At 51.2% G+C, this 25,107-nt stretch overlaps 1 protein-coding gene across 1 annotated transcript; it reads left to right on the forward strand.

Moving 5' to 3' along the window:
- The first annotated feature begins 929 nt into the window (after nucleotides 1-929).
- On the forward strand, nucleotides 930-24,047 carry PPM1M (protein phosphatase, Mg2+/Mn2+ dependent 1M). Its single transcript, XM_054036191.1, has 10 exons — nucleotides 930-1,401; nucleotides 6,444-6,567; nucleotides 7,772-8,026; nucleotides 9,036-9,148; nucleotides 9,988-10,072; nucleotides 10,757-10,875; nucleotides 11,880-11,943; nucleotides 19,548-19,655; nucleotides 20,291-20,439; nucleotides 22,010-24,047. Exons 1-10 carry the CDS (start codon nucleotides 1,172-1,174, stop codon nucleotides 22,155-22,157), a joined length of 1,395 nt encoding a protein of 464 aa, XP_053892166.1. The 5' UTR covers nucleotides 930-1,171; the 3' UTR covers nucleotides 22,158-24,047.
- The last annotated feature ends 1,060 nt before the right edge of the window (nucleotides 24,048-25,107 follow it).

A 25,107-nucleotide genomic window follows, 5' to 3' on the forward strand; every position in this document is an offset into this window, starting at 1 on the left:
TTTTATAATATTTTGCCATTTCGTTTACTGCTACGGAGTTCAGCTAGCACTGATTCATCTCCCCAAATGGCGAGCAGATCCCGTACCTCCTGTTCGGTCCATGCTGGAGCTCTTTTGCGATCCTGGGACTCCATCACGGTTACCTGTGCTGATGAGCTCTGCATGGTCACCTGTGCTCTCAACGCTGGGCAAACAGGAAATGAAATTCAAACGTTCATGGGGCTTTTCCTGTCTGCCTGGTCAGTGCATCTGAGTTGAAAGTGCTGTCCAGAGTGGTCACAATGAAGCACTGTGGGATAGCTCCCGGAGGCCAATAACGTCGAATTCCGTCCACACTACCGCAATTCTGACCCGCTAAGGCCGATTTTATCACTAATCCCCTCGTCGGAGGTGGAGTAAAGAAACCGGTTTAAAGGGCCCTTTAAATCGAAAGAAAGGGCTTCGTCGTGTGAACTTGTCCAGGCTTAATTCGATTTAACACTGCTAAAGTCGACCTAAACTCGTAGTGTAGACCAGGCCTTAGTCTCTACGGTGCTACAAGGACTCCTTGTTTTTGCTGATACAGACTAACATGGCTAGCACTGAAACAGTCCCCCTGTCTGTCCTGTTTAGATTGTAAACCCTTTGGGGTAGGGACTGCCCCTCCCCATGTTTGTTCAGAGGGGGGAGGGATAGCTCAGTGATTTGAGCATTGGCCTGCTAAACCCAGGGTTGTGAGCTCAATCCTTGAGGGGGCCATTTAGGGAACTGGGGTAAAAATCTGTCTGGGGATTGGTCCTACTTTGAGCAGGGGGTTGGACTAGATAGCCTCCTGAGATCCCTTCCAATCCTGATATACTATGATTCAACCTAACAGGGCTGCATTCTTGCTAATGCAAATGACCAAAGTCTTCTTCCCTTAAGTAACAAGGGGAACAACAGCCTGTGTGCGGTTCTGGGTATTGCGGGGGCTTGTGCAAAGCGTGGGGAAAAGCAGGGGACTGAGTTCTTGTTGCAGTCAGCGCGTGTGTGGGGCTGACTCACAGGCACTGAGGTCACTGATTGCACAGAGCCCTGCATTAGCATTTATGACTCGTCCCACAGCCAACTTCTGTTCTGGTCTCTGAGTTGTAGAGAGCAGTCGCGGGCAGAGCACAAAGCTGACGTGGTTTCCCCCTCGCGATCCTTTTTAATGTCTTCAGTCTGGTTCAAGAAGCATTTTTTGAGAAGCGGATCCGCAGCAAACCCAGGGAACGCCGAGTCCCTCAGGCGGCGGGTGGAGCAGCAGCTGCCAGCTGCCCCACTGTACCGGCGGCCCAAGTTCCTGCGCGGAGTCTGCTCCGGGGAGAGACTTCCGGGCAAGCGGCCTATTTACAGCCCCCCCCGGGACAAGCCACTGCAGTGGCGGACGGGCTACGCGGAGTGAGTACCCTTTGCTCAGGGTTACTGGGGGAGAATCCGGTGCGTGGCTGAGCCTGGAAGACGCGCGCGCGTGTGAGAATATGGGTCTGCTTACAGCTGGGCGGGGGAGCAAAACTGTGATGGAATCAGCAGCTTTAATGCCACAGCAGCTTTATACCGAGTGTCCTGAAGTCCAGGAGGAAATGCAAATGCTGGCTCTTCATCCTGTACTACTGCTTTTGTCCTCTCTCCCCTGCCCCTCCTTGTATCTGTTGTTGACCCAGCCAGCGGATCTGTCTAACTGGCTATAGACACCAGCCACAGTTCTAGTAACTAGGGTTTGGGGCTAGAAGTGCTTTCAGCAGCTAACAGGGGGAGTCCCTCTGGCCTCTAGTGGTCCTGGCCCCTGTGGGAATGTGCCAGGGAGACGAAAGCAGGACGTTAGGACGGAGTTAGAAAGATCTGCAAGTTTACTGCAGCATGGTGAAATAGCTTTCTGAAAACGTGCATAGCAGTCAAGTCAGATCTTCCCCCCACTGCTACAGAATAGGAGAGGGAGAGGGTTCTCCTGTCAGGGGGTGTGAGCATGTCAACAGAAATAGTGCCTGCATGCTGCTGCTCACACAGCCCCTGGGGCCAGAGGATGGACTCCCCGAGCTCCCATTAGAGCTGCAAAAGTTCAGCAGCAGAGGCAGAGATGATCAGAGAACAACTATCCAGTTAGGAGCTGCTTGGAGATAACCAGTGTTGTCTTCATGGACTGCCACTCAGCAGGGCATCAGCAGCTAGTGCCAGACCAAAGACTTATACCCTGAAGGCTCCAGATCTTCCTGACTGCTAGAAAGGAAGCAAGAGAATTAGGATGACATAGTATTTCCATTTCTCTCCTGCCTCTCATCCCAAAGGACTCAAAGCCCTCTCCAGGGATCTCATCGGCCGCTTAGCAGCATCACACAGCTGCTCAGGGCAGGAAGGGAAGAAAAAGAAAGGCACAGACACTTGAAACTGCAGGGAGAAGTTTACAGGCAGAATGTAACTATCGCTGTTGGAGTTTGGCCAGGGTACCAGTGCAAGAGAGATGGCACCATCTGGCAGCAGAGAGCTCCTTAGCCCACGGGCGGGCAAATTTTTTGGCCTGAGGGCCGCAACGGGTTTCTGAAATTGTATGGAGGACCGGTTAGAGGAGGCTGTGCCTCCCCAAACAGCCAGGGGTGGCCCGGCCCCTGCCCCATATCGGATCCCCTGCTGCTTCTCATCTCCTGACGGCCCCCTGGGGACCCCTGCCCCATCCAAACTGCCTGATCTCTGTCCCCTGACCGCCTCTGGACCTCCCACCCCATCCAATCCTCACTCTCCTTCCTGACTGTCCCCCAGGACCCCTGCCCCATCCAACCACCCCTTCTCCCTGATCGTCCCCAGACACCCAGCCCCCCGCCGCCCCATCCAACCCCCCTCCTTCCTGACTGCCCCCCCCGGGACTCCTGCTCCCATTCAACCCCCCTGTTCCCTGCCCTCTGACTGCCCTGACCCCTATCCACACCCCCGGCCCCTGTCCACCCCCCAAACTCCCCTACCCTCTAGCCAACCCCCCCCCCACCCCCTTACTGCGCTGCCTGGAGCACCAGTGGCTGGCGGTGCGGCTGCTCCAGGACAGGCAGCCGCGCCGCACAGCACAGAGCACTGGGTCAGGCCTTGGCTCTGCAGCTGCACTGCCTCAGCATTGCGCCGGTGGCAGGGCGAGCTGAGACTGCGGGGGAGGGGTAACAGTGGGGAAGGGACCAGGGGCTAGCCTCTCGGGCCAGGAACTCAGGGGCCGGACAGGACGGTTCCGCGGGCCGGATGTGGCCCATGGGCCGTAGTTTGCCCACCTCTGCCTTAGTCTGTACCGGGGCAATGGCTCGGGTGGCGGGGAAGAGCACCCCTAGTGAATCAGTAGCACTGCTTTGTGTAGCACACAGGAGATTTCCCAGCCAAGTGCTCTCCACACCCAGTGCTGCTTAGCTGGGGAGATTTGACATGATTATAGGCAAAGGTTCCACGGCTGTAAGTAAGAGCGAAGGCAAGGGCTTAGCCCACCTTGCAATGGTGTCCTGTAAAGCCAGCCAAACCAGGCACAGGTGAATGGGGAGACAGGCAGCCTCTTGGGTGCCAGGATCCAAGCTCATCATAGAGCAATGTCAGCACACTTGCAATTGCACTCAAATGAAGAGGGAGCCACTGTGGGCTTTGGAGGATCCATCCGCCCCAGCTTTACTCATTCACGCATTTCCAACAGGCCTGAGCCTCAGTTCCCATGCTGTCATCACTCTTCGACTCTTGGAGATAAACCCTGAGCTGGTGTAAATCCCTTGGTGTAAATCCACACCACTTCAGTGAAGCTACACCTGCTTCCTTCAGCTGAGGATCTGGCCCTTCCTTTTGAATGTTCCTCCCGTCCTCTGTGGTGACTTTGTTTATATTGAGTTGCACAAGGTCTACTAGAAACCTCAAAGCTGCAGAGAACTGGTCAAACGAGGCTCTTCAGAGTAATTCCTAGCATTGGAACAGGCAGGTCGGGCTGTACTGTGGTGTTGTGGCAGCCAGGCTTGCAGGCAGGAGGAGGAGACATTAGTTCTTTGCTCCAAGGAAAACAGCAGAAGAATTCTAATCATGCAAATGCCAACTTGAGGAAATAAATCAATGAGGTGCTCGCTGTGCCAGCCAGGACTGGATCAGCCCCCTGGAGAAGAGCAAAGCGACTTTGGGCTTTGGCTGCTTTTTAGGGTTAACAATACTGCTGGTTGCAGAAGCTGTTCACTTCATCCCTGGCCAAGAAAGGGCCAAGTTCTCTGGCCTACTCTACAGTGCAACGGGAGCAGAAACCTCCCTTACTTCCCCTGGTGTGGGCTGAGTCCCCAGCAGGTGACAAGCTGGTGGAACTGGCTCCTGAGAACTACTTTCTCAGAGTAGGGGGCATGTTTGGGGTGGGGAGGTATATGTCTTGGGCAGATAAGGGGAATGGCTGGAGCACAAAGCTTTTTAGGGCGCCAGCCAACTGACATAATTCAGAGCAGCTCCCAGGCAGCTCTAAAATGTGCCGGAGCTGGGACTAGAGCTAAAAATCAAGGGTGTGTACTGGCTCCTTGGCATCTCCCCCTCTGCTGTGCCCGGCGTAAGCAGAGAATAAGGCCTGAAGCGTCTGGATGGTAATGACTGCCTGTTCCACTCTGTAGAAGAGCAATAAGGGTTTAAAAGCAGTAAGACTGGCTGGACAGCTCAAGACGATGAGACTCCAGTAGTCCTGTGCTGCGACTCTACTGGGCTTTATTGTTGGGCCACATGTTCCCATGGCGGTGCAGAGCAACTTACAAAAACAGTCTCAAAATCCTTACCTGATAGGGTTCATCTCGGTGCTCAACACGAACAGCTCTGCACCACCCAGGGAACCCTTTGGGGGTCATTTATACTGGCATTACAGCTGCTTGGTACTGCCACAGTGGTGCAAGGCGGTGTAGCAAAAGCACGGGTCTGGCCCTGTTGGTGTTAGGATGTGAATACCAGCCAGAACATGGAGAGAGAGAGGCCTTTAAAAGAGGGCACACTGGGACAGATGCAAGCAACAACAAAGATCATGCAGGGACATAGACACAGTACAAGTCCTGGCGTAGGTACTAGTACCATGCCTGCCAGAAATGCCAGTTCTCCCGGAACCAACAGGAGAAGGTCACAGAGAGCCCAGGCTCTGACACAGACACTCCATGCTGTACACATATAATAGATTATCACACTATAATTTTCCGTATCGCCAATCACTTGCTGACATTTATGCTCTTAATAAAAAGCTTTCTCCCTCCCAATTCAGCTCCTTCCTTGTTCCTGCATAATGGCCCCGTTTGTTAGATCACTGTCATATGACACAGAGATGACTGAGGTTGAAAAGGGAGCAAGCATGGTCTAGTGGTCAGAGCACAGGACTGGGAATCAGAAGATCTGGATTCCATTCCTTGCTCCTCCTTTGCTGGGTGACCTCGAGCAAGGCCTACGTTTCCAAAAGCCTGCACTGATTTGGGTGCCTCTGGTTTTGGGTGGCCAACTTGAGACACTGTGAACTGGTTTTCAGAGGTGCTGAGCGCCCACAATTGCAACTGACTTTAAAGAGAGCTGGGGGTGTTCAGGATCCCTGAAAGTCAGGCCTTATGGATCTCAAGTGGGGCACCCGAAAATCAGTGGACACCTTTGGAACTGGAGGCCTTAACCTTTCCGTGCCTCAGTTTCCCCATTTGTAAAGGGTGTGTGTGTGTATCTAATGATACACACACCTCTGAGGTGGGACGGTGAAGCTAAACTCACTGAATGTTTATAAAGCATTTTGGAATCTTGAATGGAGGGTGCTAGAGAATTGCAAAGTACTATTATTATACATATAGCCATTCAGGCTTTGCATCAGAATGGATACTGGAACCACCATCTATGTACACACCTGCACTAGCAAAAAGGGCAGTGACTGTATGCAATGACTGACATCACTGACTCCTAATGCCCGGGACATCTCCATCTCCAATAAATGACTTGGGGCTCTTCCTGGTAATTAGTTTTCTGTATTTGCTCAGACTCCTAGGAGAGCCATCCCTAGAATTGACTTGCCCTTGTGTGCTTCACAAAGCATTTCAGAATCATGATTCACTGTCCCCCAAAACATGAGACTGACTTAAAAAAGCTAAGTGTTGGGTTCTTTGTATTTGCCTTCTGGCAGTTGAGCCACTGGGGGTCATGTTTCCCAGTTTTTCTCTGCAGCCAGGAGGGCCAGAAATATAGTTTAAAAAAAAAAAAATACAAGCTGAGATTCTCACAATCCCATGACTCCAGGAGCTGGGGTTCATAGATTCATAGACTCTAGGACTGGAAGGGACCTCGAGAGGTCGAAGAACACCAAATGCCATCGGACTCATGATAAAATCACAAGAGTTGGCAACACAGCAATACTATAATATTCCCCAGAGGCTCTTTACACAAGTGTCTTGGACCTCGCATAATGCCAGGTATGTATGTAATTTCCCAGTTAATTGGAGTGTCTGTCTCCACAGAGTCATCAATGCAGAGAAATCGGAATTCAATGAGGACCAGGCAACATGCTGTCAGATATCCGTCAGGAGGAGGGAGATAGGCATGGAGGAGGAGCAGGACTGGTTGATTCTTTGCTCCAATCAGGTGATTCCATATGTTCTGTCAAATCTACCTGTATCACATGTATGGATGTATGTCTAGTTCCCCCCTCACCATGGAACCTAGCTGAGTTGTCTGATCCTTCATACACATCTGTTTGGATGATGAGCACCCTTGCCTTGGGGATCGGCTCGGTGGGCCTGTTCCAATCCCCATGGGAGGCAATGGAAAGCCTCCCCTTCTGTGGGTTTTGGATTAGGCACTGAAAGAGGATATCTGAAGAAGCACGGCAGTGCCCTGGGGTGGAAGCAGCCACAGGTCACATAGTATAGGTTCCACCATCTCTGGCCATCTAGATGGTGCGAGGCCCACCTGCTCTGACCATACAGATGGTATGAGTCTACCTGCTGCTGCCTTTCAAGAGTCCCATTGAGGGAGACAAGCTGTTCTCAGTGTATATCCCATTGCCATCATGTGGCCAGTTGCTAGTAAACAAATATCCTTGATATCCCTAACTATGTGGGCTCTCATTAACTACTCCAACCTGTTTTGCCATGTCATTTACCATCATTGGGCTGCTGTCAGTGGACTGTTTGTGTCTGCATCGTAGCCATGTGGGGAAAGGCAATTGTGGATGGCAAAGGATGACCAGCTCCTGCTATGGGTGAGAAATGCTGCCTCATGGTTTTTAGCCATGCAGTGAGAGCATTAATGGTTTTGTTGGTTGGTTTTGTTAATAAACGCCCTGAATTTCCCATGAAACACTACAGGAGGCATGAACTCAGCATTATCCCTGCAGAGCACCACCGCGATTCTGTGCCAGGAGTAAAACAAGAATGTTCAGAAAACTTCCCAGGGCTCAGCACAGTCTGTATGTTGAGGAGGCCAAATGATGTGCTAGTGAATCTGAAAAAGCCACAGGGGTTATGTATATGCAATGCTGGCCGGACACATATATATGTACACCTCTACCGTGATATAACGCGACCCGATATAACACGAATTCGGATATAACGCAGTAAAGCAGCGCTCCGGGGGGGGGGGCGGGGGGGCTGCGAGCTCCAGCGGATCAAAGCAAGTTCGATGTAACGCAGTTTCACCTATAACACGGTAAGATTTTTTGGCTCCCGAGGACAGCGTTATATTGGGGGTAGAGGTGTATATATAAAACCTGTCATCAAAAGTTCCAGGCTGTGCTCCTGCTACCTGCACAGAACCCCTCTCACCTTCACTCTTCTTCTCCCACTAGTATCTGGTTGGTTATTACTGGGCCCTGTTTGATGGCCACGGTGGCCCAGACGCAGCAATAATTGCCTCCAACTACTTGCATTACTGCATCAAGCAGAAGCTGGAGGAGGTGGTGGAAGGCATCACTGAAGCTCAGCCCCCCATGCATCTGAGTGGCTGCTGCATTTGCCCCAGCGACCCCCAGTTTGTGGAGGAAAAGCAAATCCAGCAGGAAGACGTGGTCATTGGAGCACTGGAGAATGCCTTCCAGGAGTGTGTGAGTGATCCTTCCATTGGTAACCAGAGAATTGCACCACTGCTGCTCCTCCCATGCCCAGTATCAGGGATGGCCACAAACAATGAAAGCAACTGCTCAGGCCCCAGTGATACTCAGACTGGCCCCATCTCTCCCTCCATCACTGCTGCTGGAGGACAGTGAGGCAATTCTCCTCATCTAGTACAGCGAGGCCCAACTCTTATCTGGTGTCTCACAAACCAGTCTGCACTCACACTGCCCAAACTTGGATCTGCAGCCTCCCGCAGGGCCAAACACCTCCCATCTTGATTGATCTCTCTAATGCTACCCAAACACGCAGTGGTTTAGGCAACCTCTGTATCCACACTCTTAGTTTGGTTTAAGAGCAGCTTATTGTAGTTTAGCTTAAGCCTGATCCTAATTGACATAAACTAAACTGAAATAAACCTGGTCCAGATCAGACTAGACTGTGTGTCCAACACAACCGTTTTCACTGGGTTAACTTAATCTGTGTACATCCTGCCTAAACTAGTGCAACTGCACATATTGACAAGCCCTCAATTGGCCTCTGTTGAGAAGTTAAGGGGAGACATTCAAGGGTATAGAGGAGATAGGTGCCCAACTCCCATGGACTTTAGCATTGGCCTGCTAAACCCAGGGTTGTAAGTTCAATCCTTGAGGGGGCCACTTAGGGATCTGGGGCAAAATCAGTACTTGGTCCTGCTAGTGAAGGCAGGGGGCTGGACTTGATGACCTTTCGGGGTTCCTTCCAGTTCTATGAGATAGGAATTGGGAGCCTATCTTTGAAAATCTTCCCTTCAACCTGCTACAACACACTCTGGCGTCCAACGGTTCTACGATCTGTCACGTACTAGGGTCCTGCGATGCTCTGGCAGCCAGAGCAATATCTCCATTCCCCACTATCGTTTTATCAGTTCTGTAGTCACCATCCTGGATTTAGTCTACTGCCCTTCTGGAGAGCTATACTGCCACAGATCAGGTCACTAACTGGAGTTGTTCACACCAACAGGATGAAGTGATTGGTCAAGAGATGGAAGCTTGTAATCAGTCAGGCGGCTGCACTGCTTTGGTTGCCCTCTACCTACAGGGAAAGCTCTATGTGGCTAATGCTGGGGACAGCAGGTGAGTTCAGACCCCAGCTGATGGTGAGTTTTGCAGGAGGCTCAGTGAGTGGGTACAGCATGCTGGCTTACGGGGTGCTGAGCACATGGATATGGCACACTGGGTTACCCCATCAATGGGTAAGATATATTCCTTCAGGCAATGTGCAGTCCCTCCAGAATTCCCTTGCATCCACAATGTGACAGGTTTACAGACAGGCAGGCAGGGCTATTTCTAACTGGCAATGTGCAGATAGCATTGAGCTATTGAACATGAAAGGAGCTACCAAGCTAAGGGGCCCCAATGGCTTTGTTGGTTCTAGATCCATTAAGCTGCAGCTAATACCACTTCCAGCTGGGCCAGTATGACACAAGCATTGTATATGTCCCTTCTTCCTGATCCTGGCCTGTGGGTGCATTCAAATACAGAGCAGGGGAGGATTTTAGAGTCTCCTCATCAGTTGTGAGTCCATTGCTTCCTCCAACAAAGTTGTGTCATTCTTAAACTGACCAGGCCAAACTCTGCTCTGGTGTAAGAATGCAATTATGGAAGTTACATCAACACTGAATAAGGCCAGCTGTGTCCATCTGCCCATACACCAAATTCATTCCTGGTGTAACTTTGACCTCACTGGACTTTCACCTTCTGACACCAATGATGAATTGGGCCCCAGGTGTTTTGGTGTGTACCTGACCCCAGGGAACAAAACACTCAGTAGTGATATAAGGAAGGAGGGAGCAGAGAGCGACTGTACTGCAGTTACTGACTCAGAGGAGTACTGTAAACAAAGATTAAATTCAAGGTAAGAAAGCATTTTCCTGATGGCTATAGGCTTAGAACCTCCTCTCTTTTCCATGCAGGGCGATCCTTGTTCAGAAACAGAGCGTCGTGCCCCTGAGCAGTGAGTTCACCCCAGAGACAGAGCGGCAGAGAATCCAGCAGTTGGTGAGTGGTGCCTTCTTTTAGCTGCCTGCATGTATTGTAATGATGAATGTGTGTTCCTGCGAGATTGTACAGGTGAGCAAGTGCCCTTCACCAGCCACTGCCTAGTCAGTGCCCCCAGCATCAAAGCTCCTCCTAACATCATGGATCTTGTCCAGGCTGTCAAGAGCATCATTTGCGGTGCACTGCCTCTTCAGTTCTGGGGAACTGGTAAATGCAATATGGCCAAATTAAGGAGACCACCCCCTAACACCAGCTTGAGTGGGTGGTAAATGGAGCTCAGAAAATACAGGTTCTATCAGCTTGCACTTCAGCAATAGTAAATGCCATACTGGAAGGTAAGGGGATCAAGTCCAGGCTCTACAGCCCCCAAGAAGGAGTAATGATGGCTGAGCTACAGCAGATCCTGGCGAATAATACCACTACTTAGCTCTTACATCGCATATTCCATATGTAGATTTCAAGCATCTTAAGCTTAAGTGTCATTATTCCTGTTCTACTGATGGAGAAACTGAGGCACCGAGCGATGATGAGACTTGTCTAAAATCACACTGCACGTCAGCAACAGAGCAAGGAACAGAGCACAACCCCACTGCTGACTTCCAGCCCTGGGCTCCATCCACGAGCCTGGGGCGAATGTCGTCCTTAACCCTTGAGATGACTATTCCGTTTTGATTACTTCTCTAGGCCTTTCTCTGCCCCAAGCTTCTGGCAGAGGAGTTCACCCGGTTTGAATTTCCTAGGAGACTGAAAGGCAACGACATAGGCCGGAAGGTCCTCTATCGGGATTACTCCATGGCTGGATGGTGAGTCTCCGACGTGTAGAGATACCCTTATAATTGCACTCCCTTCCCTGGGTGTCTCAGTGAGCTCACTTTTGGAAGTGAGGAGGTGTGGTGCAAAGAAAGGGGAAGTGCTGGCACGAACCCTCTGATCCTGAATGCTGCTTGTGAGGGGACAAGTGAATTTAGCACTGGTGACATGAGTTGGACTGATACCCTGGAGCCTGACGTCCTCTCTCCACCACAACAGTGCAAGCTGCTCTGCCAATGGGCCTCAACATCTGCCCAGGGGCAACTCGCCTTGAGGAGGGAGTTTACGTTAAATTCTGGACTCCTCTACTGCAAGTGCCAACAAGGGAGACTTGAGTGAGGCAGAATCCCAGCCACCAATTTGTTTTGTCACGGCATAGCTGTCAGATGGCAACCAGTGCAAAATGCTTATGGACAGGTGATTCCCACATTCCTTCCCCCAGCCCCTTTCCTTGCACAGAGTAGGTTGGTGTGTTTGTACTGGCCACATGCAGTGCAAGCAGTAAGGATAGAGAGACACACCTGAGTTCAGCACTGCCCAGGGAGACTGTTGTCTCACAGGAGGCTGCTTGCCAGCCATTAGCAAGCCCCCTGTTTTTGTCTGTCTATGAGGAAGGGCAACGATGGGCTCAGGACAGAGACGTGATGGTCTACAGCATAAAAGCCCTTCTGCACCTCATCTCTCTAGGTATAAGGCCAGGAAGCCCAGTCTTGGTGCACCAGCAGGGGTACAGACGGTGAGAAGTGAGAGGGGAAGGGTCTGGTCTTGTCACTGAGGAACTGGACCAAGCCTCAAGAGAGCTGGGGTCAAATCCCAGCTTTGTCAGAGTCCTTGTGTAAGCTCAGGTGCATCACTTAGTCTCTGTGCCTGTGTCACAGGCAGTGTTGTGAGGACAAGTTCACGGTTGTTGAAAGGCTTACACACTGGGTGATGGGCCCCACAGAAAAGCCTTTAAGTAAATGAAATGCTAGCTGATGACATATTATATTTATTCTAGGGGATACAAGACAGTGGAGAAAGCTGACCTCAAGTACCCTCTTATCCATGGCCATGGGAAGCAGGTAACTGAATTTGCTACAGACCCCTACCCACTGAGAGGGCAAGAGCCTTACAGAGCTATGCCTGTCAAGACAGCAACAGCGGCTCAGCACCCCTTCTTTAATTTAGTTATAAGTAATGCTGTGGGGCTTGGCCCTGGAGTAGCTGACCTACACGGTCTCTTCATCCCATACAGAGAGAAGCTCTTGAGACCCTTCCACATCAGACACTACCATGGCTCCCCCTGCAGCCCAATCCCCCAAACACAGAGCAGCCAGCAAGCCTCATCAGCCTGCATTGCAAATGGGCAGTGCTTTCTAATCCCTGCTGGGGGCATGGCGTTGCCCCGAGGCCAAGAACTCAACACGTTTCAAAGAGGGAGAGGATAGTTATGTGGATATCAAGACTACCTAGAGTTACAATTAATGACAGCCAAACTTTTGGAAGGGATATTAAACATCCTGCTTCAGGGTTTATACCTGCCTCTATTAGAGAGCAGGATGAGACCTGTGTGTGTAGCTCTTACACCTTCATCTGAAGCATCTGCTGCTGGCCTCTGTCAGAGACAGGACATTGGACTAGATGGACCATAGGTCAGGTCCAGCCTGGGACTTCCTATCTTCCTACATTAACTGGGAAACCATTTTCAGCATTGACCTTCACACACAAGCACATCCAGAGCCAGCATTAACACTTTGAGGCAGGGCTACACAAGTGTCTTGCTGCCCCTGCCTCTATACAGAACTGATTCCTGTCATCCACCATGATCACCTTACTGTGCATGGGGGCCTAGGTATTCAGGGGAGTATCAGGATTCTTTGTGTGGCCACCATTGTGCGTAGCAAGTGCATGCATCTGAGGGTGGGACTTTGTCACTCCAGCTATAGCAGCCCAGCTGCTAGCCCCTTGCAGTGGCTTATGTTGCTTTATATTTGCAAGGCTCTCCAGAAGGAACAGGACTAGAACCTGCCTTTGCAAGTAAAAGCTGAGAATCTCCTTTACCTTTGTTGTTGCCCAAAAATCAAAGGAAAAGACGGTTACTCACCGTTGTAACTGTTGTTCTTCGAGATGTGTTGCTCATATCCATTCCATTAGGTGTGTGCGCGCCGCGTGCACGATCGTCGGAAGATTTTCTACCCTAGCAACACCGGCGGGTCGGCTGTGGAGCCCCCTAGAGTGGCGCCTTCATGGCGCTGAATATATACCCCAGCCGACCCGGCGCCCCCTCAGTTCCTTCTTGCCGGCTACTCCGACAGTGGGGACGGGGGGCGGGTTTGGAATGGATATGAGCAACACATCTCGAAGAACAACAGTTACAACGGTGAGTAACCGTCTTTTCTTCTTCGAGTGCTTGCTCATATCCATTCCATTAGGTGACTCCCAAGCCCAACTTAGGTGGTGGGGTCGGAGTGAGACATTGCTGTGTGCAAAACCGCTGATCCGAAAGCAGCATCGTCTCTGGACTGCTGCACTAGTGCATAGTGAGCTGTAAATGTGTGGACTGATGACCAAACCGCTGCTCTACAAATGTCCTGGATCGGAACTTGTGCCAGGAAAGCCGTCGAGGAAGCCTGGGCCCTCGTGGAGTGAGCGGTGAGGTGCGGTGCTGAGACACCTGCCAGGTCATAGCAAGTCCGGATGCAAGACGTAATCCAGGAGGATAGGCATTGTGAGGAGACCGGTGAGCCTTTCATTCGGTCGGCCACTGCAACGAAGAGTTGTGTCGTCTTTCTAAAGTGCTTTGTGCGGTCAATATAGAAGGCCAGGGCCCTTCGTACGTCCAGGGAATGCAAACGTTGATCCTGGCGAGTGGCATGTGGTTTGGGATGAAAGACCGGGAGAAAGATGTCCTGGTTGATATGAAAAGGAGAAACCACCTTAGGGAGAAAGGCAGGATGTGGACGAAGCTGCACTTTATCCTTATGGAAAACTGTATAAGGGGGCTCGGATGTAAGCGCCCTGAGTTCAGAAACGCGCCTTGCTGAGGTGATGGCTACAAGGAAGGCTGTCTTCCAGGATAGGTACAAAAGTGAACAGGTGGCCAGTGGCTCGAATGGAGGACCTGTGAGCTTGGAGAGAACCAGGTTGAGGTCCCACGTCTGAACGGGCTGACGTTGTTGTGGGTACATCTGGTCTAAGCCCTTGAGGAATCTAACGACCATCGGGTTAGAGAATACCGAGGACGCGAGTTCCCCTGGGTGAAAGGCCGATATAGCGACCAGGTGAACTCTAATTGAAGATATCACCAACCCCTGCTGTTTTAGGGAGAGGAGATATTCCAAAATGAGAGGAATGGGTGCCTGCAACGGGGACATGGCTTGTTGTTCGCACCAACAGGAGAACCGCTTCCACTTGGCCAGGTACGTGGTGCGTGTTGAGGGCTTCCTACTGCTCAGCAGAATCTGTTGGACAGAGTGCGAGCATTGCTGCTCTGCCTGGGTGAACCATGGAGCAGCCACGCCGTGAGGTGGAGTGATTGCAGGTCGGGGTGACGCAGCCGGCCGTGGTCCTGAGAGATGAGATCCGGATACAACGGAAGCGGGATCGGTGTCTGAACCGAGAGTTCCAACAGTGTGGTGTACCAATGTTGTCTCGGCCACGCTGGAGCGACCAGAATTACCTGTGCCTGGTCTCTGCGCAATTTTAACAGTACCTTGTGGACCAGAGGAAACGGAGGGAAGGCATAAAACAGGTGGTCTTTCCAGGGAAGGAGAAACGCATCCGAGAGGGAGCCCGGAGCTCGACCTTGCAGGGAGCAGAACACGTGGCACTTCCTGTTGTCTCGAGATGCAAACAGGTCTATCTGGGGAAACCCCCACCTCCGGAAGATGGAATGTATGATGTCCGGACGGATAGACCACTCGTGCGTCTGGAAGGACCTGCTGAGTCGGTCCGCTAGAGTGTTCTGGACTCCAGGGAGGAACGATGCCGTGAGATGGATTGAGTGGGCGATGCAGAAGTCCCACAGGCGAATGGCCTCTTGGCATAGAATTGACGAACGTGCTCCTCCTTGCTTGTTGATGTAAAACATGGCCGTGGTGTTGTCGATGAGAACTAACACACATCGGCCACGTAGGAGGTTGAGAAATGCCTGGCACGCCAGGCGCACCGCCATCAGTTCCCGAACATTGATGTGCAGGGCTAGCTGGGGTGCAGTCCACAGGCCCTGGGTATGGTGTTCGTTGAGATGGGCGCCCCAACCCAGAGATGAAGCGTCTGTGACCAGGTGCAGAGAGGGTTGTGGGGCGTGAAATGGCATCCCCTCGCAGACCACATTGTGATCTAGCCACCAGGTGAGGGAGGTCAGGACCGAGATCGGGACCGTGACCACCATGTTCAGGCTGTCCTGATTTGGTCGATATATTGACGACACCCAGGTCTGGAGTGGGCGAAGCCGAAGTCTGGCATGCCTGGTTACGTACGTGCAGGAGGCCATGTGACCCAGCAGGGTAAGGCACGACCTCACCGTGGTAGTTGGGAACGCCTGGAGCCCTTGAATGAGGCTCGTGATGGTGCCAAATCGGTTGTCTGGCAGGATGGCTTGTGCACGTCTGGAGTCTAGAACTGCGCCTATGAATTCTATTCTCTGGGTAGGTTCTAGAGTGGATTTGTCCTTGTTGAGTAGGATGCCCAACTCGTTGAATGTGTGCACTATTATGTGGACGTGAGCTTGAACTTGCTCCTTGGTGCGACCGCGTACCAGCCAGTCGTCTAGGTACGGGAACACCTGTATCCCTTGCCGACGAAGGTACGCTGCCACGACAGCCATACATTTCGTGAACACTCTTGGGGCCGAGGATAGGCCGAAGGGAAGGACTGCAAATTGGTAGTGCACCATGTTTACCACGAATCGCAGGAAGCGTCTGTGAGGTGGGTAAATTGAGATGTGAAAGTATGCGTCTTTCATGTCGAGGGCGGCGAACCAGTCTCCAGGATCGAGGGAAGGGATAATGGCCCCCAAAGAGACCATGCGGAACTTCAACTTTACTACGAATTTGTTGAGTCCGCGCAAGTCCAAGATGGGCCGCAGACCTCCTTTGGACTTGGGGATCAGGAAGTAACGGGAATAAAATCCCCTGCCCCTTAACTCTACTGGAACCTCCTCTATGGCCCCCATAGCAAGGAGCGTGGAAACCTCCTGTATAAGAAGTTGCTCGTGAGAAGGGTCCCTGAAGAGGGACGGGGAAGGGGGGTGAAAGGGGGGGATAGAAGAAAACTGGATAGTGTATCCCCTCTCCACTGTGCGGAGGACCCAACGGTCCGAAGTTATAAGGGACCAAGCACGGTGGAAGTGGGAGAGACGATCCCGAAAGGAGGGGGCTGGATCCTGGGGGATGACTGGGGCGCCGTCCTCGACCGCACCTTCAAAAGTTCTGCCTGGGGCCTGAAGGTGGTCTAGGTGGCCCCTGGTTCTGGCCGGGTTGAGGGCCGGCCCACCTTCTTCTACCACCTCGCCCTCTCCTCCGGGTCGAGTCCTGTCTCTGACGAGGCGGGGGGGGGGTAGAAGCGCTGAGGCTGCGGCCTAAATGGTCTGCGCTGAGGGCCCACAACATGCATCCCCAGGGAGCGCATGATTGTTCTCGAGTCCTTGAGGCTCTGCAGGCGAGAGTCCGTCTTGTCCGAGAACAATCCACGTCCCTCAAAGGGCAGATCCTGTAGGGTTTGCTGTAGCTCCGGAGGCAAACCCGAAACTTGAAGCCAGGAGATCCTCCGCATAGCGATACCCGAAGCCAGGGTCCTCGCAGCTGAGTCTGCTATGTCCAAGGAGGCCTGCAAGGAGGTCCGAGCCACCTTCTTACCCTCCTCTACCATGGCTCCAAACTCTTCCCTGGACTCTTGGGGAATCAACTCCTTAAACTTCCCCATAGAGTTCCAGGAGTTAAAATTGTAACGGCTCAATAGCGCCTGTTGGTTCGCCGCTCTAAGTTGCAGCCCTCCGGCTGAGTAAACCTTACGGCCAAACAAATCGAGCCGCTTAGCCTCTTTTGATTTAGGCGCTGCAGCCTGCTGGCCGTGGCGCTCTCGTGCGTTCACTGATTCCACCACCAGTGAACACGGTTGGGGGTGGGTATACAAGTACCCGTAGTCCTTAGACGGGACAAAGTACTTCCTTTCCACCCCTCTCGCTGTGGGTGGGATAGAGGCAGGAGTTTGCCATATCGTATCCGCATTGGTTTGTATCGTGCGGATCAGGGGTAGCGCCACCCTCGATGGGGCATCCGCTCCGAGGATGTTCACGATAGGGTCCTGTACTTCCACTATCTCCTCCGCCTGCAGGTCCATATTACGGGCCATCCTACGCAGGAGATCCTGGTGAGCCCGAAGATCTATCGGAGGGGGACCCGTACATGAAGTGCCCGCCACTGCCTCATCCGGAGAGGAGGAGGAAGACGCCTCCGGTGGTACTGGATCCAAGGGGGGGTCCTGATCCCCCTGCTCTTGGGCCGGAGCATCACCTGTACTCGGGTCTATGGTGTCAGGTGGCGTGGACACGGAAGCCTCCATGCCCCCTGGCGGAGGCCGAGAGATGGTGGATTCTGGGGCCCTTCTAACCGAGTGACCCGAGCGAGAGGTCGATGGTATTGGAGCCCCTTGCTCCTGGTGGTACGCCCACGGGGTCCAAAATGACCAGTGAGATGGTCCATGAGAGTGGTCCTCTGCCATCTCCTGCCAATGGCCCAAGTTCCGTTCCTCGGCTTGCCCTTGAGGGGGGTATGCCGATCTCGACAGGTCCTCCGAGGAGCGAGACACCGATCTTGACGGCCATGGCGGTGCCGAGAGAGATGAAACGACCCCCGTGGGCTGCGGTGCCGCACGGTACCGGTCCGGAGATGATCTATCTCTGCGCGGTGCCGGCGAACGGTGCCGGGACCGCGATCGGTGCCGATGACCTCGTCGGTGCCGGGAGCCGGATCTGGACCTCGACGAGGACCTGGAGTATGCCCGGTGCCGGGAGCGGCCTCTCGACGTCGAGCGTCGACCGTAGCGGTGCCGAGAACTACGTCTCGACGTTGATCGGTGCCGACGATCATAGCGGTGCCGAGACGTAGACCGGTGCCGCGACGAAGATCTTGGCCGCGAGTACGACCGGTGCCGAGGTGATATTCGGTGCCGGGACTGCGAGCGGCGTGGGGACCTGCTTCTGGACCTGGACCGGTGCCGAGGTTCCAGCCCTTGTGATGGAGGGCGCATCAAGGCAGGTTTCCCCCTTGACTGGACCGGGCGGGTCAACGGTGCCGTCGGTGCCAGTGGTTGAGGCGGTGCCGGCTCTGTGAGAGCTATCAAGTCTCTCGCCGCCACGAAGGTCTCCGGAGTCGACGGGAGTTGTATTACCGCCGGTCTCGGTGGAGACGCTATCTGCACCGGACTCAACGGCCTCGGTGCCGGAGTCGACAGTGCTGGAGGCACCTGTTTCCGGTGCTCCACCGGCGCACTCGGCTCTACCCCCGGCACTGGGGGAGCCGGCGTCTTCGGTACAGAGGTCCCCGTCTTATGGGCTTTTTTATGCCCCGGGGATAATGACCGGCGCCGAGGTGCCTGCTGCGGTGCCGACGAGGTCCGGTGCCGGGGAGGTTTGTCCGACACCGCCCGCGTTGTCGGCATTGCCGGTGCTGCTGGGGCACTGCGCACCGAGGCGCTAGGTGCCTGGGCCTGACTCGTAGAAGGAGTGTCCGGGCTAAGTGCCGCCTCCATCAGGAGTTGCCGGAGCCGAAAGTCCCGCTCTTTCTTGGTCCTTGGTCTGAAGGCCTTACAGATCTTGCACTTATCTGTTTGGTGGGACTCTCCCAGGCACTTCAGACAGGAGTCGTGCGGGTCGCTCGTGGGCATAGGTTTAGCGCAGGAGGCGCACTGCTTGAAGCCGGGAGCTCTGGGCATGAGCCCGGGCCCGCGGCCGGGGGAGAAAGGGGGCGACGACCCCCTTAGTCCCCTGGACTATTATAACAAATCTAACAACTTTAAACTATTTAACTATTAAACTACAAACACTAGAACTATAACTATAACTACAACTGCGAATAACTAATTAAGCTAGGGAGAGTGGAGAACAGCTATGCCGCGCTCCACAGTTCCAACGACCGTCAGGGGCGGTAAGAAGGAACTGAGGGGGCGCCGGGTCGGCTGGGGTATATATTCAGCGCCATGAAGGCGCCACTCTAGGGGGCTCCACAGCCGACCCGCCGGTGTTGCTAGGGTAGAAAATCTTCCGACGATCGTGCACGCGGCGCGCACACACCTAATGGAATGGATATGAGCAAGCACTCGAAGAAGAAGTTGCAGCTACAGGCTTCCCTAGGCCTGAAGAAGAGCCCTGATCCCAGCCCCGCCTCCTGCAGACTGAATCTCCATAGCAACCCATGACCTTTAGTCCAAACCAAGATCTAGTGGATAGGTGTATTCATGTCAATGAAAACATTCCACAGGCATTTGGCCCCTCTGACTTTTTGCTCATATTGGACCAGGGAGAATCAGACTCTGTCTCAAGGGTTCTTTTCTCTCCTGTCAGTCCCATGCTCTGTGGCCTTTATGCAGTTCTGCCTGGGAAGAGGCACTAACACCTAGAGTCACAGAACTCCTTCAGAGCACTGAGTTCTGGGTTGCTCTGACACACGGCTTTGTTCCATTCCAGACGCGCTTGCTGGGGACCCTGGCTGTATCGCGAGGGCTGGGGGATCATCAGCTGAAAGTTATTGACACAGACATTGAAGTCAAACCATTCCTCTCCTGCATCCCCCAGGTAAGTGACTAAGGGGAAGTGAGGATTGTGATAGTGAACATAAGAGTCCAACTGCCAGAACTAGGGATCCCACTTTAGCAGAACTGGGTCATGGAACCTCCTTTCTGAAGCAGCAGGACTCAGCCTAATTTGGTATTGGGTTGCATACTGCACAGCTTCCAGTGGATGGTATTAATCCAACAGCACAGGCTGGGGCAGAGAGGACAGGGATAGGGAAAGTTTCACGTATATTTCACGTGTTTTCATAGCCCAGGATTCTTTCAGAGGAGCAACCCCTTGCTCATTCTAAGCTTACCCGTTCAATGGTACAGTCACCAGCCTTTTATAACAATCCACTAGAGTGGTGCTAGTGCCCCAGCTTGTTATAAACAATGATGACCTATTTAGTTTGGGATTCAAATGCTCTTCAGGCTTCCTGACTATGGCAGAATAGGCCCACCTTCATGGACAGCCCTTCGCCACGTGCCTTTAAGAGGTTCATTAAGCATGACCACCCTTAAACAGGGAAATCAAAGAAAGATAGGATTTACTTACATTTTTGAGGCCAAACATACTAGAGGAAACATTAAGAATACCATTTGCTATGTACTAGAACTGATGGGGGAAACCTAAGTAAATTACTAACTGTTCTCTAGGTGAAAGTGTTTGACTTTGCTTCGTGTAACATTAAAGAAGATGATGTCCTTGTCCTGGCAACTGATGGCCTTTGGGACATTCTGTCCAATGAAGAGATGGCCCAGATTGTCAGGAGCTTTCTTGATGAAAACAGAACAGATCCATACAGGTAGTACTGAACTTTTCTAGCTGTTACTACCCCATGGAGCTGGCATGGAGATGAGAGAGGCCCTCTTTCTCCCTCTGCTTTGGCTGTGGGACTGCTCATGTTCACAGTGAAGACAGTTTTGTGAAGTCACAAATCACTCCACTCTCTGGCTAACATGTCTTGCCCCTGTGTGTTAAATTCAATTCCTAGAGCATTAGCTGCTGTACTCAAACCACATTGGCTTATCCTCCCACTCTCTTATGGAACATTGTGGCTCTGCTGTACCATCAGCCAGTGTAGTCTGATCAGATGTTAATCGGCATTCCTGTAGCCATCCAAACTCGCTGCTTATTCCCAAGCCCATGGACCAGTCACGCTACTGGAGACTGTCAATGTAGATACATGGGGAGGTAGCATGGCTCAATGGACAGAGCATGGGCCTGGAACCAGGGGACCTAGGGATTCCTGGCTCAGTCAGTGGCTTACTGACTGACCTTGGGCAAGTCATGTCACCACTTTGTGCCTCAGTTTTCTCATCTGTAAAATGGGGATGATACTGATCTCCCTCCTTTATAATTATTATTAGCATCTGTGACAAAGCTCTGTCCTTGTCTCCGTGGGTCCCACGTTTCCTGATGGATTTCGCTAGCCTCAGAGGCTCACTGTGACCCTCCACGTAGCCCGTCTCTCTCTAGAGACAAGGGTCACAGCCTACTGAGCCATTTTCATCATAAGCCAGCGAGGTAGGTGAGGAGAAGCTATCCTCCCTTGCACGCTCTCTGTTGTCTCCCAGTCTCAGTGATTAATCGGGGGGGGGAATATGGGGGAGCCCGGGCCCGCCCACTACTCCGGGCTCCAGCCCAGGGACCCTGATAGTATCAACTATGGTACCTGATCTTTTAGAAACAGGATGCGTACAATTCCCTGGGCTACTTCCCCACAGCAGCCCCCACTTCACCCTTACCTCAGGGCCTCCTTCCTTGTGCCTGATATAGTGTGTACTGCTCCGTCTCTCCAACAGCGTGACTTCCTCCTACAGCTCCTGACATGCGTGCCCACCTGACTAACTGGGAGGTTTTTAACTAGTTTCAGCCAGCCCCTGATTGGGACACCTGCAGCCAATCAACCTAGCTGTCACCACTACTTTCTGGAAGGATCTTAATTAGCTCCAGGTGTCTTGATTAACCTGGAGCAACTGCCATTTGGTTACCATGGTAACAGGGGTTTGTTTAGCCTGGGGCTAACATACCTGTTTCTCACTACTTTCCTATAGCCATCTGGCCATGCCCTGTCACACATCATTTGTGGCCCCAGTGACATGAGACAGTGGGTTGGTCTGAGCAAAAGTATGGGAGCTAAAAGCACCTAACTTCTACCTCTGTGTTGGAAGACCTTCGGGGGGCTGGGGAAAGCCATCACTTCTATTTGTCCCTCAGTGAAATGGGGATAACGATGCCTCCTTCATGGGGGTGATAAGAGGATGTCAGTCAGGCTCCAGGTTATGCTTTGAACAATGGCAGTGCCATGTATTAAGTCCTTGAGAGAGAGAGATCCATGATAAACCCCAACTAACCTGGTTTTCTTGTTGCAGGTTTTCAGAACTAGCCAGGTGCCTGGTGCACACGGCAAGGGGGAAGAAGAATGGCCATCAGTGGATTTTGGATGGCAACAGCCTGGCATCCTACGATGACATCTCTGTGTTTGTGATCCCACTATACAACAGGGATGAGGACTGTTAGTGTTGCGAGATGAGAGAGATTGATTCATATATCTATGTAATGTTATAGGTCATTGAGGCCTGGTATTAATGACATGTGCTTGACATGAATGCATGCATTTCAAGTTAGCAACTGAAGCAAGGACTTAAGGTGAAGGTCTATTACAACTCTGTGCAAAAACAATCTTATGTTCTGAGAAAAGTACAGAAAGTCATAAAAAAAACGAAACAGTGGATGTAAAATTGTATAAGAATTGGAGGAAATGGCATGCCTTGGATCATGGCATTCTGCCCAAGATTGTCTCTTTGGAATTGTGCGGGTAGAAGGCCTAGTAACCAAAGGCAAAGAACGGATGACGCAACGGAATGGACTATAAGTGGATGCCTATGATTTCTGCAAATCGGAGTCATTTATTGATCCAGAGTCCTGTATGGATAGAGATGTGGTTTTGCCGGCTACCCCCATCTTATGATTTTATCCTGATGGAAGGAACCTTGACTAGCCCTTGGGACTATTCTGACCTTTGCTCTCGGTTATAGTGTGTTTGGGGTGTGAATGTGGAGTGAGTAAAGATTCGTTTTGTAATCACTGAAGAGCATTTAGAGTATTATATACCAACTCTGTGTCTGGTATCTGCTTGCTCCCCATCCCATAGGGAGACCTCTATTGTGGGTCTAACATTAGCATCATACAGAAGCTCTAGAACTCTTGCATAATAGGGTTTTATGACTAAGTAGCACCAAAAGGAGACAGGTGTACTTCAAAGAGCACTGTTGTGTGCACTTTCCAGTAAAAGGAAGAATTACTGTATAACCAGGTACTGCTGTAAGAGGTACTGGAACTGTGCCAGCTTGAGGGGAAGAGAACTTTCCTTTTGCTCCACCCACCTACAAAACTGATACTGGCCCACTCTACCATTTCTGGTACTCTACCTCTGCTACATCCCTCATTCCCTTCCAACCTCACAAGAATGGACAAGGTCTGAGGGGTAGTACTGGACGTCCAAGAACATGAATTGTCCTTTTCTGAGGCTAACCCAATGCATGATTTAACTATACTACAGCCGGATCAAGCTAAAATGGGGATTGGCTCACTGAGAAACAGCAATGAACAGGGTGATGATTACCACGGCCTCTGAAAGAAGTTAGCCACAGTTAAAACCCACCCTTAAGATGAATCATTAAACAATAGTAAGACATCTCCAAAGGAGAAACAACCAGCTTATTGTGCCACCAATTTTGTGACTGTACATGTATTTAACCCTTTCCAGAGAAGCCAGTCACTTACTAGAGTTGCTTTTGTTAATTCACATGGATTCCTTGTTTTAAGCAGTTCTCAGAGCTTGTCTACAGTTGAAACGCTACAGCTGTGCCACTGTAGTGCTTAGGTGTAGAATCTCTCCCCTTGGCACAGGTAGTGTCATTTGCACAGGGGGTAGGAAGCTCATAAGTTTTATTTCTGTAAATCTGGGCTCAAGCAAACTAAACAGCAGCTGAGTGGTTTTTGTGAAGGTTTGTATACATCACAAGCTCTCACAGAATGCAACAGTTGGCTAGAGCCGCCTACAAATGTATCAGGCATTGCTGGAGCTGGGGATTTACAGTTCACTTGAAGAGCAGGGGAAGCTGCTGGGAAGGACTGTAGTGCTAGGTGTGGGAACCAGGCATATCTGAGGCATCCACGTGCTGAAGCAACAGCACTAAGGTCCTCCATATCCATTGCCATTTTAAATAGAAGATGCTGTTTAGTAAAGGAGCCCTGAATAATCCAATACAACAAAAACTCAACTTAAAAGATGCACAAGAAGTTTCTTGTACAAAGACATATATTGTTCAGTTATAACAGAATTTGAATGGTATATTTTGTAATTTAATGTACATAATTGCTATAATAAAAAATATCTGTATGTAAGTCCATAACACTTTCTTAAAACAAAAGAGCATTGTTCATGAAACCCAGGCCTGTATAACCTCAGGGTCTTGAGCTTTCATCAGATGCAAGTGGGTCAGTTAGAACATAGATTGAAAAACCTCGAGAGGGGACTCATGCTGCTTGAAGTAGAGCTGATGGTTGAGGTGGTGGTATTTTTGCACTGATTCAGTACAGAGACCAATTCCCCAGGATGGTGGGGAGAAAGACTATGGTGCTGAAAGTACCATCTTTCAGAGGTGACAATACTGCTTTTTTAGGCTCTACAGTCTACATCTAGGATTCAGCTCAGATTTGGGCAACTATTTGTCTTGCTGAATTCCCTCAGCTGTTTTAGGATTATCTAGCCTAAATGTCTGCATACTCTTAAATAGATGGTGCATTTCACAACCGCAACTGCCAGATTTGTGACAATAAAAAGTCTCATACTTTGTAGAGTGCTTTAAGCTCCACGGGGATAAAAGAAGCTAACTGAAAAAAATATCATTTCTGAACAGATTCCTTCACATATGAAACCTGTTAATGCATCACTTCCAGTCAGGTGCCCCCTCCTTTTCATATCTTTTAACAGCCTTTTCAAATGTAGAGCAGGACATTGGAGAATTGCACAAGCAGTGTTAGGGGTTTTCCATTAGCAGACATGCCTTACTTTTGCTACAATCTGTAATAGCTTTTAGGTGAATTCAGTAGGGAAATTTATCTTGACAAGTTGTTCTTTCCAGCCTGCTTATGGACAGCCATTACCATAGCACCACATTTATTACATTTTGCTCAGACATTATGTAATTAGATCGGCAGGTTAGAGAAGTTAAAGGATATAAAAAAGAATCTTATTCCTGACCATCTGAACAATGTTTTAGGATAGGTAAGAAGCTCAGAGTAGCCATACTTTAGGGGGAGAACTTTAGTAGAACTCATTTCCCCAATTCTGTTTTTTCCTGTTTCTCAAGATAAACCAACAATAAAATTCACCTAATGGTTAAACAACTCCAATTTAACAGACATTAGCTCAGTGCAGGTCTTTGTCCTTCTCTAGTAGCCA

Source organism: Malaclemys terrapin, chromosome 7 (assembly GCF_027887155.1).
Source record: "Malaclemys terrapin pileata isolate rMalTer1 chromosome 7, rMalTer1.hap1, whole genome shotgun sequence".
Classification (NCBI taxonomy): Eukaryota; Metazoa; Chordata; order Testudines; family Emydidae; genus Malaclemys; species Malaclemys terrapin.